The sequence below is a fragment of the Pundamilia nyererei genome, unplaced genomic scaffold (genome assembly GCF_000239375.1).
Source record: "Pundamilia nyererei isolate P.nyererei 1_Seehausen unplaced genomic scaffold, PunNye1.0 scaffold00009, whole genome shotgun sequence".
NCBI classification, from domain to species: domain Eukaryota; kingdom Metazoa; phylum Chordata; class Actinopteri; order Cichliformes; family Cichlidae; genus Pundamilia; species Pundamilia nyererei.
This window is the reverse complement of record NW_005187410.1, coordinates 3268931-3288015: the sequence shown is the minus strand read 5'-3', so window position 1 is coordinate 3288015 and position 19085 is coordinate 3268931. Positions and strand designations below refer to the sequence as shown.

General features: G+C 39.3%; 1 protein-coding gene across 1 annotated transcript in view; it reads left to right on the top strand.

Moving 5' to 3' along the window:
- Window positions 1–950: 950 nt before the first annotated feature.
- LOC102203488 (bromodomain adjacent to zinc finger domain protein 2B-like) overlaps window positions 951–19085 on the top strand; it is a 25892-nt gene continuing 7757 nt past the window's right edge. The window contains 23 exon segments of the mRNA XM_013908301.1: window positions 951–997; window positions 1614–1773; window positions 4965–5147; window positions 5311–5442; window positions 5724–5899; window positions 6056–6250; window positions 6613–7278; window positions 7994–8055; window positions 8169–8590; window positions 8783–9073; window positions 9499–9559; window positions 10525–10633; window positions 10769–10870; window positions 11186–11396; window positions 12836–12928; window positions 13012–13073; window positions 13334–13399; window positions 14146–14211; window positions 14392–14436; window positions 15278–15343; window positions 17061–17201; window positions 17717–17971; window positions 18687–18910. Of these exon segments, the coding sequence (XP_013763755.1) occupies window positions 992–997; window positions 1614–1773; window positions 4965–5147; window positions 5311–5442; window positions 5724–5899; window positions 6056–6250; window positions 6613–7278; window positions 7994–8055; window positions 8169–8590; window positions 8783–9073; window positions 9499–9559; window positions 10525–10633; window positions 10769–10870; window positions 11186–11396; window positions 12836–12928; window positions 13012–13073; window positions 13334–13399; window positions 14146–14211; window positions 14392–14436; window positions 15278–15343; window positions 17061–17201; window positions 17717–17971; window positions 18687–18910 (3794 nt within the window). The 5' untranslated portion in view covers window positions 951–991.

The following is a 19085-nucleotide window of genomic DNA, read 5'->3' as shown; positions in this document are numbered from 1 at the left end:
TTCAGGTTGTTGGTTACCTTTTTTGTCTCTAGAGTGTGCCTTCCATTAGCTGAAAACGACGCTGTCTCTGCAGTTAGATTACTGCTAATCCATGCTGTTGACTGTTACTGATTTATAATTGTTAGCAGCAGCCATCTGTTGTGCAAAAGTAACATGTAAATAAGGAGTACATGAAGTAAATGCTTTAATATATATTAATGTAGTTTATATATGCATATATGTTTTATGTTTGCTTTTATGTTTTCTCTGTTATTTGCATTTAGTTAGTGAACCAATTGAAATTATCTGCATCCATGGAACTTGGTGTTTTTATTTATCTATCCATTTTTGGTACTGCGTGTCATCTCTGGCACTCACACTTAAACCAAATTCACTGAATGGATTTTAAAGGTATGTCATTAAAAAAAAAAAACAGAATATTGTACTCGCTGCTGTATTGAGGGAAAACACAGGTTAATTCTGCACTACAAAAATTCCTAGTAACAAACAGTATTTGCAGCATGTTGCAGTAACATGAAGAAACAAAGTAATTAAAGTCTACTGTTGAGTATAGTATAGTAAAACTGCTCAGAATCAACTATGATGTTGAATTTTATATTTTACTTAAACAAGTGATTCATAGGTAATTGATGGAGAGAATTGTTTTCATTAGCGTACTAAACATCATAGAATGAAGGGAAAAGTATAATGTAGCGAGGTCAAAGTAAATGTTTTTTCCCCCCTAATAATGCTTTATAAATATGGAAGCGCCTTTGTTCTACACAAACTCGCAGCCAGCCATTGTAGCGAGCGTCGTCCTTTCCAATGAAGCATGGCTGAAGCTTTCTTGTCATTTATCTCTCATCAGTGCTGTTCCTGGTGACGGATGATACTTGATATTCAGAGGGTCGCTTTGTCTCCTCAAATTAATCAGATGCGCCTGAGAACCACCAGGGAGAAATCGTTGGTGTAATGTAAAATACCGTAACAAAGGCTGGCTGTAAAACACAATATGCAAGTATGTATTAAAAAGATTTTAATGGAAAATCCATGCTCTTTGTGAATCTCTGTGGTGTGATTTGGATGATAGGCAGGGAGGGGGGGGGTAACAAAAGTCTATGGGTCATGAGAGAAAACTGTAGAGATTACTTTACCACTCTTTTATTCATCTGTATGGACTTGATGTAAAGGTTATAGAAGGAGAACTGAAAATGGGTTTCCTAAGAGGCTAAAAAATTCAATTTTCTCTCTTGATCACAGTTTATATTGCACTAGTTTCACATTAAAGAGCTTTGAAGACCTTTTCGATATGAATGACTTGTCACAAGTATAGTCGAGGCCTGTGTCTGCTTGCAAATGGATTATGTGCCAAGATTTGACTTAATGATACGTCACTGTTAAGGTATCAGAATGCAAATGCAAATTCTTTACTGATGTAAGGAATTATATTCCATTTTAATGTATTGCATGGGACAAAACATATATAGTAATAAATTAGAACAACACTGGACTAAAATTATTTAAAGTGATGTGGTAATTCTGCCTATAAAGTCTTATAAGAGTCTCAGTGGTATGTTGGCCATAAGCAGGTTTTTCTCCTTTGTATCTTATGTTGACTAAATTGTGTTTGACAGATAATGGAGTCTGGTAGACCCCTGGCTTCATCACCTGAACCGTTCTTCCTTCATATGGCCTCATCTAAAGCCAGCTCATCCCCTGCTCCACCCCAGAAACTCCACACCAAGTCCAGAGCGACCCGTAGTCCTATAGTCAGCTCTCCCATCACCATTTCTGGTATGTATAGACAGTATAGAGAAAACTTTACATTAGACTTAGTTAGATGTGCTCAAAGTAATATAACAAGGTTACAGTTAGTAAGACTTTCAACATTCATCCAAGTGGTTTAGGAAAAGTATTGCATTAGCTGTGTGTAAAAAAAAAAACAAACAAAAAAAACAAAAAAAAAAACAAAAAAAACCCCAACTAATAAATAAATAAATACTGACAGTTTTATACATAGTCCCATTTATAGAGGCTTAAATTAAACAATTGCCTTACAGAACAGTTTCATGGCCAGATGAGGCCTGTTCCCTTACAGTTCTACATGTGGAGTCGATTTTGCATTTGGTAGACGTTCACTGAAACTCTCTTTATCATATCCAAAAAGATGTGACTGCACGTCAAGGATGCCATCATTAAGCAGGAAGATCAAAATAAACCAGATAAATCAAAGAGAGAGCAATTTTACAAGTGACCAGATCAGAAAAGAAAGGAATCATTTGCTGGCTTAGCAACACCAAAAGGCCATAGAAGATAACTAAAGTACATGATCACAGAATTATTTCCATGGTTAAGAAAAACCATGGAAACAAACCGCTCTTTATACAGAAAGACAAAATTATAAACATCTTAAAATATGTAAAACACCTTACCAGTCCTGGTTAACAGCAAGAAAAGAAAACTTTGGCTGGGTGAAACCAGATGGAAGTATAAAAAGTAGGGAGAAGGAGAGAAAGTGCTCCTGATCCGAAGCATAACAGCATAGACTTAAAACATGGTCTAACATGATGGAAGCAATGTAATGGCATGGGCATGTTTGGCTACCAGTGGAACAGAATTACTAATCTTTGTTAATGATGTGACTGCTGATAGAAGTACCAGGATAAATTATGAAATGTACAGAGCTATACTCTCTGCTCAGATCCTGCAAAATTGAATGAACAACATTTCACAGGGCAAATGGACCCAATGTAAACTACGAAAGCAATGCAAATGTTTCTTAAGGCAAATAAATGGAATATTCTTCAATGGCCAAGTCAATCACCCGATATTAATCTAATAGAAGATCCTTTTCAGTCACTGAAGACAAAACTGAAGGCTAAGAGATCCACAATCGTGGTAGCCAAAGGCAGAAGATTTCAAGGCAGGAAAAAGACGGCATCAGGCAGTAATTGACTGCAAAGGAGTTTCATCCAAGTACTGAAAACAATTGTTATGTTTAAAATTGTTAGTTTGTGTAATTCCTTCTGAATCTATATTTTTATTTCAACTATGTATAAAAATTTCTGAAATTGTCAATGCAGTACTTTTGTTAACCCCCTTGAATGAAAGGTTAAAGGCTTACAGACTGGAGCGTAGATCTTAATTAGATCACTCTCAGATCTTAATTAATTATTTATTCAGTTATTCTACTCATATTTCAGACAGAGTAAAAATATATAATAGAGAGGTTGAAGTTCAATAGTGCAGTGCTGCATGCAGAACCCGCAGTCTTCAGTTCACTAGCTATGAATATAAATTTTAAACGTATCCATCATTCTGACTGACTTTTCAGACGGTCCACAAATTATAAATGCAAATTTATTTAAAGGAGCCATCCAGCTAAATTCTCCAGAAGAACTGAATTCAAATTTCACAATGCAGTCGAGGATTTAAGGCACCTTTCCTCCAGTCTTTAACATGTTATAGTTTTGATAGAAATGAAAAGGCCATTGAATTAATGAATGTCAACAGTTAAAAAGCTGTGTGTGTCCTTGTGGATTTCTTTTGACAACTTTTAGTTCCCGTTTATTTTGTGTGATTTGACACGTCTGTCGGCCTCACACTGTGCATGCAGCCACCAACATCTCTTGGTTTCTCTGAATACTAATTGTGGCCAAAGCTATTATGCATTAAGCAACAGTGATGCGTAAGCTGTCAGATGCCCCGTGACCGCAAAATAATGTGCAAATTTACATATCCTGGTTTGTAATTATTTTTTCCTTCATGATAAGATGCCCGCAAAACCAGTTGTGGCTTTGGTGTGTTTTTGTGCGTGTGTGTGTCATGCTATCACCATGCTATCACAATAAAGAACAGACACTCTCATAAATAATTCATTTTTGCATCCTTACACTCAACGTGCATAGAAATTTCCCAGATAATTTATTTTGCACTGAGCAGTAAATGCTGAAAGCGCACTCGCACCTCTGTAGTCACATCATTGTTAAGAGTATTAACTAAATTGAGTTCCTTCAAAGATTTCTCATCCCCTTTGGGAGGTACGTATCACAAGCCCACCGATGACAACACTCCTTTGAACAGAATTATAGTCGAGCATTCCTAAGTTTGTGAGCTTATCTCTGAACTGTTTTATTCATCACCACCTATTATATTTAACAGTGGAAGAGCAAGTGTCTGACTCAATACTGATATATAAGAAAATTGCCCTCTTTTTGGTAATTTTTTACATTTTTAATCTGGTGAAATATTTTTTCCCTTTGTTACTTTGTTGACATATGAAGTCCAAAGGTTAAGACCAAAGAATAAATGTTTTTTTAAATGTTATTCAACTATCCAGAAATAAAATTTCTCTCTCTTGATTAATGGAAATTTGTTCCTGTCTCTGATAACACTTATTAGGCCACTGTCAGTATTCACTGTACTACGAGGTTCTGTTCTTTGTCCTCTTATTTATTTATTTATTTTCAGTCTACACTTAACTAAATACTGAGAGGCTAATTCTGATTTAAGAAAAAGGGAGTTTGTTATTCATGCTTGTGTCAGTCCCAAAGGTGCGCAAAGCCCTAGTTCATTTTCTAAGGCTTTGTGATTTCTTTAAATCGCTTGTGACCAGATACAGACTCTGGACCAGCAGCTCCTGTGTTTAATTTGATCCTGCTTTTTCCAGCTTAGATCTGTTGCAACGCAAGCAGAGATGATGATTAGTCATCCTTTTATTTTAACTCTCTAGTCACTCGTTTTAGTAAGTCAGTGGCTAAAATTCAAAAGTATGAATTGTATGATCTGTGTCTATTGGATATTTTTCTTTTACATGTCATCATGAAGCCCATTGTGATGTGTGGTAATACATTCTTTCTTTAACAATATAGGCACTGTATTGGGAATATATTGTATCAACATGTAGGCGTGTAAAGATTTGATAGGAAGCTGGATGGTGATCAGTAGATTCAGTGATTCTTATAACTGTTTACTTTGCTCTCCAGGTCATTCGCTGCGAATAATGGAGGATGAATGTGTAAATATGTCTGTCAGCCCCAATGGTTTGAATTTAGCCAACTCTCCTGTCGTGCTCAACGCATCAAGTTCAAGCTGCTCTGAGTTTGGAGGCCTAGGATGTCTCGGTTTGTCTGCCTTGGCTGCTCCATCACAGCTTGGTACTTTTCCAGGTAATGATGCTTAAGATACTTATATATTTCATATTTTTCTCATTTTGATAATGGATGTGAATCTAGTGAATACTGTGAAATAGGGCTGTTAAATCCAGTTCTCCACTAGTTCACTAACAGATTATTAATGCCTAACTGTACAATGTCTTTCTCTCGCACTCAGATTGGTGGCGGACATCTGAGACACAAACCAGAGCAGCTGCAGCCTTCTTCCCCCCTCTTTTAGGTCTGCATCCCTTTGTTTTATCAACCTTCAAGAGCCACGATCCTGTTGATTTCCAGTCACGGCCTTCAGGTAAAAGATCTCGTGAGAAATTATTCCCTAGTCTTACTTTTGTGCCCTATTAGGCAATAAAAAGGACGTGTAAATTAAAAGTGATTAACAAGGAAAGCGTATGCACAAATTACATACTGCTTTTAATATAAAACTTGCCTTGTTAAGTGCAATTACTGTGTGGTCGTTAACCTCATATACTTTTCTTGTTCATTTTAATTGTCCTCTTAACATGTTGATAGTAATATGAGTCATATTACTTGTTCTCATAAGTGTCCACTAAAATAAATGTGCAATGCCAGTTTCTTTAGGTGTTAATGGAACAGTGAATGGCAGGAGTGCTTCCTCTCCTGCTGGGAACGCTCCTGCTATGAACACTAGTTCATTACTAGCAAAGGGAAAGAAGGAGACACCTCAAGCCAACAGTCATGAGCCGGGCCAGCTACATCAGAAAGCCGTTGAGAAAGCAAACCAAAAGGTTAATATTTGGTCAAACACTTAAGAGCCTTTGATAGCGGTGTATTCCACTCCATGCAAACTCACTTTAGTGTTTTCATCTATTGAAAGTTTATAGTTTAGTCCCTCCTCTATAACCTAATGAAAAAAAAGTTGACTTTGTATTATTACCATTAAGAAACCCAACAAAAGACCACTAGAGACATCGAGCATGAGTGGCAGCCAATCAGAGTCTCAGTCAGAAAGCTCCAGCGAGGTTGAGGAGAGCAGCAGCGACCCTGACGATATGGAAGAGGAAGATGATGATGACCAGAGCAGCGACAGTGAAGAGTCGGGTTATGAAAAACAGAGTCCAGCTAAGCAGAAAGTCAAAGTAAGTGCGTCTCTTGAACTGCTCTGTAAACAGTGTGTTTAGCTAAGCTCTGAAAATCCGTTAAGATCAGTTTTTGCTGAAAACGTTCTCAAAATATTTTCCTTTTAGTCTAATAGTTGATTAATGTGAAAAAGCTTGCTTTAGTTTGTTTCTAGGGTAAGAACAAATAAAGGTTAATTTGTATTTGAAAAATAAAAAAAGCTTTCTGTTGATTAGATGGTAGTTGGTTTGTCAATAGCTGCCTCTTTGGTGGGTGTCAAACTAGGCTTTGTGCTAGCTGACAGAGCTGCCACCATGAGGCTCTCTCAGTAGGAGCTGAAATGACATTCTGTCTTCTCTGTTTGCCTCATCCTCCTACTCAGCGGCTGACACACAGCACTCCCGAGAGTAAAAAGAAGAGACCTTGCACAGTTGATGGCAGCTCAATTCAAGACGGACATTGTAACAGTGTTCGTTTGACTTCCTTTTATCACCCCCAGTCTTATTCCAGTCCTGCTGGCCTGCTTCAGTCTGCAGCACTGTTTCTCCAGAGGCCCAGGACTTCAGAAGAGGAATGCCAGCAGCACACCAGTGTCATACAGGCCACAGGACTGGCAGTTAGCAACAGTCCCTTACCACAATCCCAGAGAGCGGCTTGTCCTCTGCCTTTTAGATCTTCTCCCAGCCCCATCTCCTTCTCCAACTCATCAAAACATTTGGCCACTTTAACATCAGCAAAGCGCTTCCATCCTTCATCCTCGCCAAAGCATGCTTCTGTCTCCTCTTCTTCTAAACCTCTTGCCCTCTGCTCCACTAAAAAGTCCCTCTCTCAGTGTTCCCCACTGAAACCTCTTTGTTCACCCAAACCTCCTTTCCCGTCGTCTTTACCCAAACCACAAACACTGCTGGCCTCAAAAGGAGAGTCCCATATGTCCAAATTTTTGATGCCCTCTAACAAACACAGACATCCCATCAATAACACGAAGGACAGCAGTGGAAACTTCCCAGATCAAAGCCTGTTACTCTTACACACTTCTAAATCGAAACAGGTGAGTTACAGTATCGAAGCACATGAAATAAATGACAGCAATGAAGCCTAAAGCGTTTCCTCCTCCGCATCCACGCACACATAATCCTGTTTTTATTTGTTTATCAGCCACCATGGTTTCTGTCATGAAATGATTTTGTTCTTTCACAACAGAGAATAAATGCTCACGCGCCTTTATCTGGGCTTTTATCATACTTTGTGAGCATCTGACCACTACATCACTAGAAGTGACAGTGTGTTTAGCTCTTGTGGGAATACTTCACAAAACTGACAAGCAATTAGCTCTGTTATGCTTTGGGCTGTTTATTATCAAGAGAGAGAAATTGGCCTCTTTTGCAGGACTCTGTTATTGTCGCTATCCTAAGAAGGAGGGAAATGTAGCAATCTGTAACAAGAGGGGTTTTAATTCGGATGATGGCTGTACATTAAATGCATGCTTTTGATTGCCAGATTTTGACAATGGCAACAAATAGAAGATGACAGCTAATGTCTCATGATGGCTGTAAGCCAAACAATTTGAAAATATTTTTCCCATAGCCGCCCGGGTTTCTTCATTGTTTCTGACAGGCTCGAGCCATCTCTTCATTGTTACTGTCACTTATTACACCTTAAATTCCTTAATTTACAGCCCACAGCAGTGTAATATGAGTGACAGTTGGTGTAATTATTTCCTCCTTTTTGTGTGTGTGTTCCTTTTTATTTTTTTATTTATAAAGCCCCTCAATTCCACGGATTCTGTGAAGCAAGTTTTCTCTCAGCGACCAAAGAGCCAAAGCTGGTAAAAACAAAAAGAAAACAAAAACAGAAAATCACAATTAAGTGTCCACTTCACTGTTGCTGACACCACCTGAATTATAGTCGTATCAGTGAGCTGTTTTCTCTCCACATCAGCAGTAGCAACATGTTCCTGAACCTTTATCCTAACGGAGCGATCAACGGTGCAGTTCAGGATGCCCCTCTGGCCCTCATCACTAAGCCCCGCATCCAGAGCAGCACCCCCAACAGCAAGCCTCTCTTAGCAGCCACCAGTCCTCCCTGCTCCATGCCTATCAACTTGAGCACTGGCACCAAGGAAATGTTGGACAGCTCCGCCTCCCCTCTTAAGACTTCTGCTTCATCGGAACCCAGATCAAGGAAAACTACCCAGACGGTGCATTCAGGAAGGAGCCTCACCAGAACCAACACATCCTGTCTGCCTGTAGATTTGGTCAGAGGCAGTGAGCCTGATATCCACAGCAGCAAAAACTCGGACGACTCTTTAGGGGACGATTACGATGATGATGAGGATGAAGATTCTGGGAGCAGTTTTTCAGGTTAGATTAATTAGACCTGTCTTTTAATTAAATAAAGAATAACATGATCATACTTTATTGTTGATAGAAGCTGTGAAATATGAGGTAGGTCCTGGAAATTAGCTGTGCTCAGTGTGGTTTGAATGTGTGTGGACTGTTAATTAGGTAATAATTTATCTCTCTCTGTATGTGGCACACTGGAATCCCCCACAGAGTCAGAGAGCATCCTGGGGAGCGACTCTGATGCCTTTGAGGATGATGTCAAGGAGTCCGTTGAGACAGAAGCAGATAGCGATGCAGAAAGAAGTCCTCTGAAACTAGCTCAAACCTCATTGTCTACTCAAAAGTCCTCCTCGAGCCTCTCAGCCACCCCCTCCCTGCTCAACATCCAGATTACCAAACCTCCAAGTCTACATAGTAGTTTTTTCAGCCCCACCACCAGCACCGGAGCAATGGGCAAACAAAGTGCACCATCACCACCCTTCACATTTGCTTCGCAGCCAGGTAATAAATAATAAATCCATAATCCAGATGAAATATCAATCTGATATGAAACTCTGCTACAATTCAGGCTTCAGTGAGAGGAGAGGACGCATTTTGAAGTAAAATATAATTAACGATCTTGTCAACAAACTTGTAAAGTAAAAATATAGCATATTTTACTCAATACTGCATATGCTACTTGTACTGCTGAACCTCTGGGGCATCTGTGAGTTTTGCACCCTCCTACAAAACATTAAAATGCTGTTTCGTGTGGTGTTGCGTATCGATACCCACATGCGGACTGTAGTTTAATACTGAAAACCGTTAGCCACAACAGGCATCAAATATGTCTCCTTGAAGCAGGATTTATAGTTTAACGGATGGCGGGTCTGCTCAGGTCCCTCAGAAGGCGAGAAAAGCGCTGAGTCATTTCTCCTGTTTTCTAGGATCGGGGAGGAGGAGGAGGGTTACGGATGAGAGAGTTCTGCGATTGCCTCTTGAGTTTGGGTGAGAGTTTGAGCCTGCACTTTGTATCAAAAGAGCCAGATAAAGGTTTGATATTCTGACCATGCCCAATTTGTTCTCAGTGTCATATTTGCTGTAGTGTTGGTGTTTAGGCTGTAGGTGTTAAAGTAAAATGTCAGCTCACTGATGGCTGAAAAGTGACCTTTCGCACATCAGCTGCAGCTAACTTTTTCTTGGTGGAGCAGCTTAAAACACACAGTATGGGCACCAACAGACAGTGCAGTTATATTTGCAGGTCTGCCACATCGGTTAAATATTAGAGTTTTCAGTTAAACCTAAATTAATATGACATATTTATTCTTTTAACAAATCATTCTCTCCTTTACCATGTAATTTGTCGAATTCCCTTTTAAGATTTTGCTGACTTGTGTAAACAAGACACACTGGAGATTAAAGTGGTAATCGTGGGGTAAAGACTGCAGCTGGTACTCAAAAAAACCTTCCAGATTTGAATGCGGTGACATCTTCATCAATGTCCAAATAGAAGCAGACCACAAAAATATACCTTCTCTCCTTTGGGGACTTTGTGAGTAATACATCATAGTGGGATGGAAATTAAATGAGGCCTGTCAGTTGGACAGCAGTTGGGGTTTAATTGCATCCAGCCTCAAAACAGACATGCAACATTAGCAGCTCCCTGCCCACAAATTCTGCAGGCTTGAACGAGGACAGCCTTTCATCTTGTAGGGATGTTTTTCATTACCAGGTTCACAGGAAGCAGAGGCCGCAAAGCTATATTTCAGCCTAGTTTTGCTGTCTGGGATACGATCCTACATGTGTTTTCTGTAAGCTGTAGTCCAGTGGAGCTCATGGGAACTGCTGGGCTAGCCAGTGACCATTTATTTACACTCTGGTGAACAACAAGGCCACAGACTACACTGTGAGCATCAATTCTATATTAACTATGTTTTACTCGGTGTCTTTTTGTTTTGTTTTTTTCCATTCAGGTGGCAGAGAGAGACACGCATCAGGACTGTAGCGGGGCGTCTACAAGGCGAGGTGGCTTACTTTGCACCGTGTGGGAAAAAGCTCCGACAGTATCCTGATGTAGTGAAGGTAGTGGTATTTTCTGAGAAGTGGATTTAGAGCTTTTAATGATTGCATGTACTAATCAGACTGTTGAAGGATTATGTAACGTTTGGTGGTTCCTACCTATGGATTAATTAGTGTGTGTTATTCTTTTGTCTGCAGTACTTAATCAGGAATGGAATAACTGAAATCTCACGAGACAACTTCAGCTTTAGTACAAAAATTAAAGTTGGGGATTTCTATGAAGCCAGAGAAGGGCCCGAGGTAAAGGCTTCTACCTTTTCATGTTCGTTTCTTACAGACGTGAGCTCACAGTAACAACAGTGATTATTATATGTGCAATCTTTGGTGTACAGTTAGTAGCTTTTGTTAATTTTAGCCTCTCAGTGCTGATTTTGCAGAACATTTCAGCTAATCAGAAAATTGCAAATAAATTTATGTGAAAGTCGCATTTTTAAACCCAGCATCTTTGGAAGGTTATAGAAATGGACTAAAATCAAAATGACCCTGTATATGGAGTTTATAGCGCTAAGCTAGCCATTTTTATCCCTCTGCTTGTATCTACTTCAAATTACCCAGGGTTTACAGTGGTTCCTACTGGCTGAGGATGAGATTGCTCCCAGCATCATAGCGATGGATGGGAGGCGCAGCCGGCGCACAAAGTCTGAGCACCAGCCGACAGGTGATAGCACTGGGGCTATACAGTGGAAACCTTATCCTCTAAATGGTGGTGAAAATAACTTCCAAGATGTCTCTGATGCCAAGTTACTTCGTAAGCTGGAAGCTCAAGGTCAGTTAACGTGGAAAAATGTTTCCATGGCACCTGTTAAAGGTGGGCTTTAGACTGCCAGGAGACTCAGAAATCATTGATAACCTTTTGGGAACCCAGAATTCTTATCAGAAATTTCTTCACAGTAATTTTAATTAACTTCAGAGTTTAAATTATAGTTAAAGTCTAACTAAATTATCAGTTTTCATGCAGCTTTCCATGTTACTGATAATAACTATTAGCATTAGAAGTTGTTTTAAAGTCAGTGCAAGCTGGAAGAAGTGGGTAAACTTTGAACGTCTTAATTTGGAAAATGTCCTTTAGGTGCAAAGTCCTCCATCACGTTTTCTTATAGCTTAGTTCCAGAACAGTGAGGATGAAGTTTGACCATTCCTGCCTGCAGAACTGTTAGAGTTCATCAGCATTTTCTGATTGATCAGTTCATGTCACAGCATCTCAGCTGGGTTGAGGTCAGGACGCTGACATGGCTTTCCAAAATATGAACATGGTTCTTTTCCATTCAGTCTCTGTTTGATTTACTTAAGTGCCTTGATCTTCCTTTTTCCAGTTGAGGTACCGGAACAGCTTTCAGACTACATTGCTCCCTTCACCATGTTTCACATTTGGGAGTGTACAATGGCATTTGGTCCTCCAAACATTGATAACGTGCAAAAAAAGGTTGTTTTTTTTGTCACAACTGAGACATTTTTGCCTCAGTTGTGCCTTTTCTACAAAGAATGTACACAAAGAAATGTGAAGCATCCAGTTAAGCTTTTTGCACTGCTGTGTTTTTATTGTTGTCCAGTGGTTTCATTTGTGGTTTTCTGCTGGTATTGCCTGTTACCCATCGACTGCTTTTTACTTTTTACTGCTTTCAGGGATTGCGTGTTTTGATCTCGGTGTGATCTTCGCAAGGCTCTCATGCCTGGGATGGATGGCAACAGTCCTGCATTTCCTCAATTTGTCCATCTTTTTGGACCATTTGTCTTATATTTGACAGATTAAAATTTCAGGTCTTTAAAAATGCTTGAAAATCTCGTGATCGAGGCAGGCTTCACATCAAAAATTTTGTTTGAAAACAGTAGGCTTTGTCTGTATTTATATGCCTTTATAAACCTGGTAACTGTTCCTACTTCATGCTTAAAGACATATCGAGTGTTTTGCTGTTTGATTTGCTGTCAACAAGATTTGTTGTCTTATTGGACAGCCACAAATGGGTTTGACTCTTAGTCTCCGACCTAAACTTCCAGTTGTGATTACACCTTTAAAATCAGCCTACTCTGTTGTTTGCATTTATGGCAGTGTTTAAATTCTCCAGTTAGCTTGTCACAAAAAACTGTCTCTGTAGGTTGTTTAGAGTGATTTGGCAGGTATGTGTAGGTCAGGTTTTTCTAATATTTTGAGGACCTTACGGCACGTGTGATTTCATGCTTCATATTTTATATTTCATCATGTTGCAGAAATAGCCCGACAGGCAGCTCAGATCAAAATGATGAGAAAACTAGAGAAACAGGCTATAGCGCAAGCCGCAAAGGAGGCAAAGAAACAACAAGGTAAACTTCTGTCGTCAAATCAGACTCATTTGAAACACTAGATGACGTGCTTTGTGCAGATCAGATTTTCATGTGTTTTTCAGCAATAATGGCTGCTGAGGAGAGGAGGAAAAAGAGGGAACAGCTGAAGATTCTTAAACAGCAAGTAAGGATTTATGTTTAATTTTCCACGCAGAGCTTGAGCCACTCTGCTCTTTACACACTCCAAGGTGAAAAGGTTTTAAGCACACTTGAATAGCTTTGAAACCGTACAAGAAAGTTGCTGTTCTCCACAATGCTGCACCTTTCTCATCTGCATAGAGCCACTGTACGTCTTCACCCCCGCACCGTGCTCCCCTCCACCGCTCTATAACATGCATGACTTAATAGTTAATTCATTTGATCTCGCCCTCATCCTTTTACCAGGAGAAGATCAAGCGCATTCAGCAAATTCGTATGGAGAAAGAACTCCGTGCACAGCAAATTCTTGAGGTTTGTCCTGAAAGTTATTGCAGAAACATTCTTAAACACTTCCTCTCTGCTGTTGATAGGATTTATAGGAAGAAAAAAAAAGCAACCAAAGGCTATTCCTAAATTATGTGGTCCTACTTTTAGTCAGTACATGTGACTAATGCTTAATTGGTTTTTTGCAAAAAGTGCCATTGAATATGAAAATCTCCTCAGACCATGCTGGAGCTTAATGCAAAATACAGTATTTCATTAAGAAAGAGGTGGACCAGAGTTTACCGTGGCTAGGTGAAATACCTACTTTGCATTCCCTCACTAATAGAAGCTGTGAATATTTTAGCCTTCATAAATCAAATTTCAGTTGACACGCTTGGCAAGTGGCTCTTAACAGGATTTCATTGGGGCTATAATTACTGATAGAAATTTTGCTTAATTTATTCCCCCTGCCTGCTGGTGTTTAATAATAACCACTGCCATTTTGTCTTTCAGTCTTAATGGGAGGAAATAATTATCTCATTGCTCAAGATTTCAGTCTGTTAGATTTGATATTATCAGGGAGCCGCTGGCTTTAAGTAGACTGACAAACGGCAATCTTGGATGTAACAAGGAAATCACTCAGTTTTAAAGTTTTCTCTGTGTGATGTCTTAGTTGAAAATGAGTCAATATATTAGTCAAAAGCATTTGATAGATATCTCAAAGGTTTGCTTCAGTTAATAGCATCTTTTGTTTGTGCTTGAATGAGTGCATCGGGTCTGTTTTGCGCTTGCAGGAAAAGAGAAAAAAAAGGGAAGCGGCGGCGAGTGCCAGGATACTGGAAGCTGAGAAACGTAACAAGGTGAGAGGAGGTTAATGAGCTAACCTTTGTTTTGATTTGAACGTCTGTCGCTGCTTACGTAATGTTTTTGGTTTTTGCCTTGTAGTTTAAAAAGCACTGCATTCCTAACGCATGTATAAATGAACACATGATTACGTGTGTTATGTTTCCTTTCCACTTGAACTAATTTTGTTTGTAAAGGAGAGGGAGATGCGAAGACTACAAGCCGTCATACTGAAGCACCAGGTATTGTTGCCTAAGTCACACGCGTTGGAAATTTCTTATATTAGTTTAATTTTTTTTGTAATGTGTAATTTTTCTGTTTCTTAATATTTTGACAACTCTTTCTGCCAGGAGTTGGAGAGACATAGACTAGATATGGTATGAGTATGCTTCTGTGTGTTTTGACAACGTATTGTGAATGTGTTGTGTTATATGGCTGCCATCGCAACAATGGTTAACTCCTAGTTTTTGCTGTAGTCAAACAACATCTGTCTGCATGGCTTTTCCAGTACAGTGCACCGCTTATGTCTGCACTATTGATCTCTCAGATACACACATCCATTATCTGCCCAGAATGATCACGAATGAATGCAACGCACTCTAATAAATATTTCTATTGCACTGTTTGTTTTGAAACGATGTCATGTGTCTGCTTTCGTCCTTTTTATGCGTATATGATTGTATAGATATGCAGCAATAATAATATATAATCTCCATGATGTCTTGGTACTTTAATATGATGTGGTTCATCAGTTTAGTGGAGATGCATTCATTATTTTGCTCGTCGCTGCAAAACAATATCTGCTGCTTGCGGTTAAAACTCTCAGCCTGCTTCTCGCCAACACGCTCAGATTAATTTTGTAATGGCTGTGTCTAACATTGAGCTTATGCTTTGTGTATGCATCACTGCCCTCATTTGCTTTTTGTTTATCGCCGTGTCCCATTTTGTTTAACCGTTCCATACAATGTACAATGTGCAACACGCGCCGACTGTTACGTCTTTGTGCGTGTCATCAGGAATGACATCTGTGAACAAATGTCTTTCTTTGAAAATGATATAATCTGCGCGTCTGTGTTCTACCAGGAGAGGGAAAGACGCAGGCAGCACATGATACTCATGAAGGCTGTCGAGGCCCGCAAGAAGGCGGAGGTGAGTAACTGCTGATGTATCACAGCTTGTTTTTGCAGACTTGCTGAAGGAAGGATGAGTGAAACAAGGAAAGTTCAGCAGTCTGCTATGATGGGACATAGTACCATATGTACAGGGGCATAGGCGTGCAACGATACACAAAATTCACGGTTCGGTTCGATACTTTGGTGTCACGGTTCGATATTTTTTTCAATACAAAAAAATGTTCATGCTTTTTTAATTTGTCATTTATTAAAATGGGCTATATTCTCAGCAGCATATTAAACATATCAGGTCCCCATAAGGAGAATCCTGTGCTAACGGCTGTCTAAATGACTCGGGTAAAGTTTGTAGCATGCGTGCTTGTTGTTTTTTGTCTGCTTCCACTTGTCTTTGCACTAGGATGATGTCGGAGTAAATGTGCAGTGATATTCATTTTGTTCCCACTAGTGCTGTCAGCGTTAATCTGAAATGACGTTAACGCCACAACACGGCAAATCTCTGTTAACGAGCTACCGCGGATCGCCCCGTGCGTGGGGCTGGACGGCGTCAACACGTTAACGGGCAAACTGCGCTAACGCAGTAGTTCCCACCCATGTAATTGAGCATTGCGTGGCACATCCAACATACTGTTTTACTTTTGTCCATGACGCGCTTACCATCAGGGTCATGCTTCACATGAAGACCAAAATAGTTCCAAAGGCCAGATCTGAATGAGGGTGCAGGAGGTTCAATTTGCCATGTTGCAAGGAGCTTAGCTTCTGTCTTGCTAGCTTGCGCTGCGCTCAGTGGATCTGTGCTCGACAGTGCAGCCTAGGCGGAGTAGTCGAACGCAGATCCACTGAGCTCTCAACACAGACAGCATCGTCAGAAGAAAAGTTGATCAAATAAATAAAAAAAATTTTATTGTTTGATACATATGCGTACCGAACCGAAAGCACTGTATCGAACGGTTCAATATCGATACGAGTATTGTTGCACCCCTAGTATCACATAACGCCAGAAGGGCTTTAAAACAAAAGTTAGTTTTGCCACCGATTCCCAAAATCTGTTCTTCTTTTAGAGAAATAAAAAAAAAAAAAAAAACCTTAATTTCCAGTTTCTTCTGATTGTGCACTATTATTTGAAACAATCTCTCACAGGTGTCCCGTTATTTTGAGATCTGTTGAAGGCCTTACCATGTGGTCTACATCATGGTTAAATTATTTAGTAACCCTTTTTGACTTGTGGCTGAGAGTGTTATCATCCTGGAAGAGACCACTCCTGTCAGAATAGACATGTTCTTAAGAAGAAGGATGTGGAGAAGTGTAAATGCTGTGTTAGACTAACTGCACACAAAGATGGGTTGAGGAAATCTGTTGAATATGGTGTTGTGGTCCCTCTGTGTGCACATAACATGAGGTGTGACTGAATATAAGAGGTGAAGAATAAAATAAATTTCATTCTTAGACTCATGTGTTTGTTGGATTGTGTTTGTGCTTGTTGTTTTGTTGAGCATCTCGTGGAACATCATGTGCGGTCTGTTTATGACTGAATAATTTCATGAGGAACTGGCCATGTAAATGACCAGACATGAAAATAAAATTATAAATTCATTCATTCAGTAATGCAGTACACAGTACAAGAAAGCACATGGTGATCCTAAAAGCATTTCTTTTTTCTTTTCTTTTTTGTTCTTCACTTTGTAAATCAGTGTAAATATAAGTATATTGTTTGTAAGGATTTAACTTTCCTTTAGGAGAAGGAACGTCTGAAAAAAGAAAAGAAAGATGAGAAACAGTTGAACAAGGAAAGGAAACTGGAGCTCAGAAGACTAGAACTGGAAAAAGCAAAGGAGCTGAAGAAGCCAAATGAGGACATGTGTTTAGCGGATCATAAGGTATACACACTCTGTGTTAATGTTGGCTGAGATGTTGGCAAATAGAAATAAGAGTTCATATATCCGTCTTGAATAGTGTCCATTTGTCTGAAAGAGCAGATTTCCCACCAGTCCAGTGATTATTTTGATATAGTTATCAACCAGTATAATCATTATTGGAGCTGTGCACATCCTTAAAGATTAGAACTGCTTTTGGTGATTTATGGTATAATTGTTTCACAATCTGTAACAAAACAGATGTTTAAGATCATTTAAAGCATCTGGAATTCATGAAAAGGGTTAAAACAGTGCCACCGTGTGGCTCCTCGTGTTATAACATTGACCAAGTGTTCAAACTAGTCCTTCACTAAAATATGTCTTGGAACATGCACCCCATTTTTAATTTCAAAATCAGAGCAGTTTGCAATAATGTTTTATAAACTGCAATCCAGTAACTATTATAGTTGTATAGTTTTGTGTATAATTTCTGTGTAGGTTTTATCATACTTTAAGTTTTTATTTGCATTTCTTTACAGCCTCTTCCAGAGTTGTCCCGTATCCCTGGTCTGGTATTAGCAGGAAGCACCTTCTCTAACTGCCTGATGGTTTTGCAGTTTCTGCACAGCTTTGGAAAGGTGCTGGGACTGGATTTAAATTCAGACCCGCTCACTATAGGTGACCTTCAAGAAGGGTTACTGAACATTGGGGAAAATATGGAAAAGGTCCAGGACCTGTTGGTGACCATGCTCTCTGCAGCTGTGTGTGATCCTGGGGTACCTGCAGGTCACAAGGTGAATCTGTTGTTGTAATTGCAGTTTGGATTTTTGGAAGTGTAAACGCTTCCTGTGGTGTAAATAACACACACAGACATACAGCACAGACATGCTACTGTGTCCCTTTAAAATGTGGTGTTTCTGATTTTTAAATATTGCATTCTCACTGATTTGGTTATTACAATGCTGAGTGAGCTGTAATAACTAAAGAATTGACAGCAGTGATAGTAGACACGTATAAATGTATAAGGAAATGTTGGCAGCAGCTTACCTTGTAAACAAGACCCAAGCTATTTGCTCCATATGTGTTTTTAACTTCAGAGATCTAAAGTCTTTAGGTGGGTAATTATTGTACTTATGCCCCATTTTAGTTTTAAATCACAAATTTAATTCCTCCCCAGACCATTCCACATTATTGTGTAGTTGGATATAAACATTTCTTTGATTGACTGTACTTAAATGTTCTCCTAAGAAGCTGTTGTGTGCATGCCAAGAGAGATATACAGAGTATGACTTAATAATCTGCACATCCCAGATGTGACACATCCTGTGAGACACTTAAGCACTTAACATCAGGAAGGGATAATTGCTTGAAAGGACAGTTTTCTATCAGACACCTACAATATTGTGATTTTTTTTTTTTTTTTTTTTTTTTTGGCGTAAGGCTACAGAACATAAAAAGGAAGTCTCATGTAAGCTTACTGATTTTGTTTTTATTTCATTTTTTTTAAAGAGCAAAACCATCTTGGGGGACCACTTGACTAATGTGGAGATCAACCGGGACAATGTGTCTGAGATTCTGCAGATCTACATGGAGGGTCACTCTGAACAGAAAGAGGTGGCCATGCTGGCTTTTAGTCTCAGGACTAAGCCTTTCCAAGCCCACAGTCCGTCACAGAAGGCCTCTGTTTTAGCATTCCTGGTAAATGAGCTTTGCTGCAGTAAGGCTGTGATCAGGTGAGTGCCCTGCCTCCAACTGAAATTCATGATGTCAGTGTTTTCATTTCACCCCACCTAAAAAAATAATCATAAATAGTAAACTTAATAACCATTGAAGTAAATGCTTCCTTTAAGGGTTTGCATCTTATAGAATAGAATAGAATTCAACTTTATTGTCATTGCACATGTCACA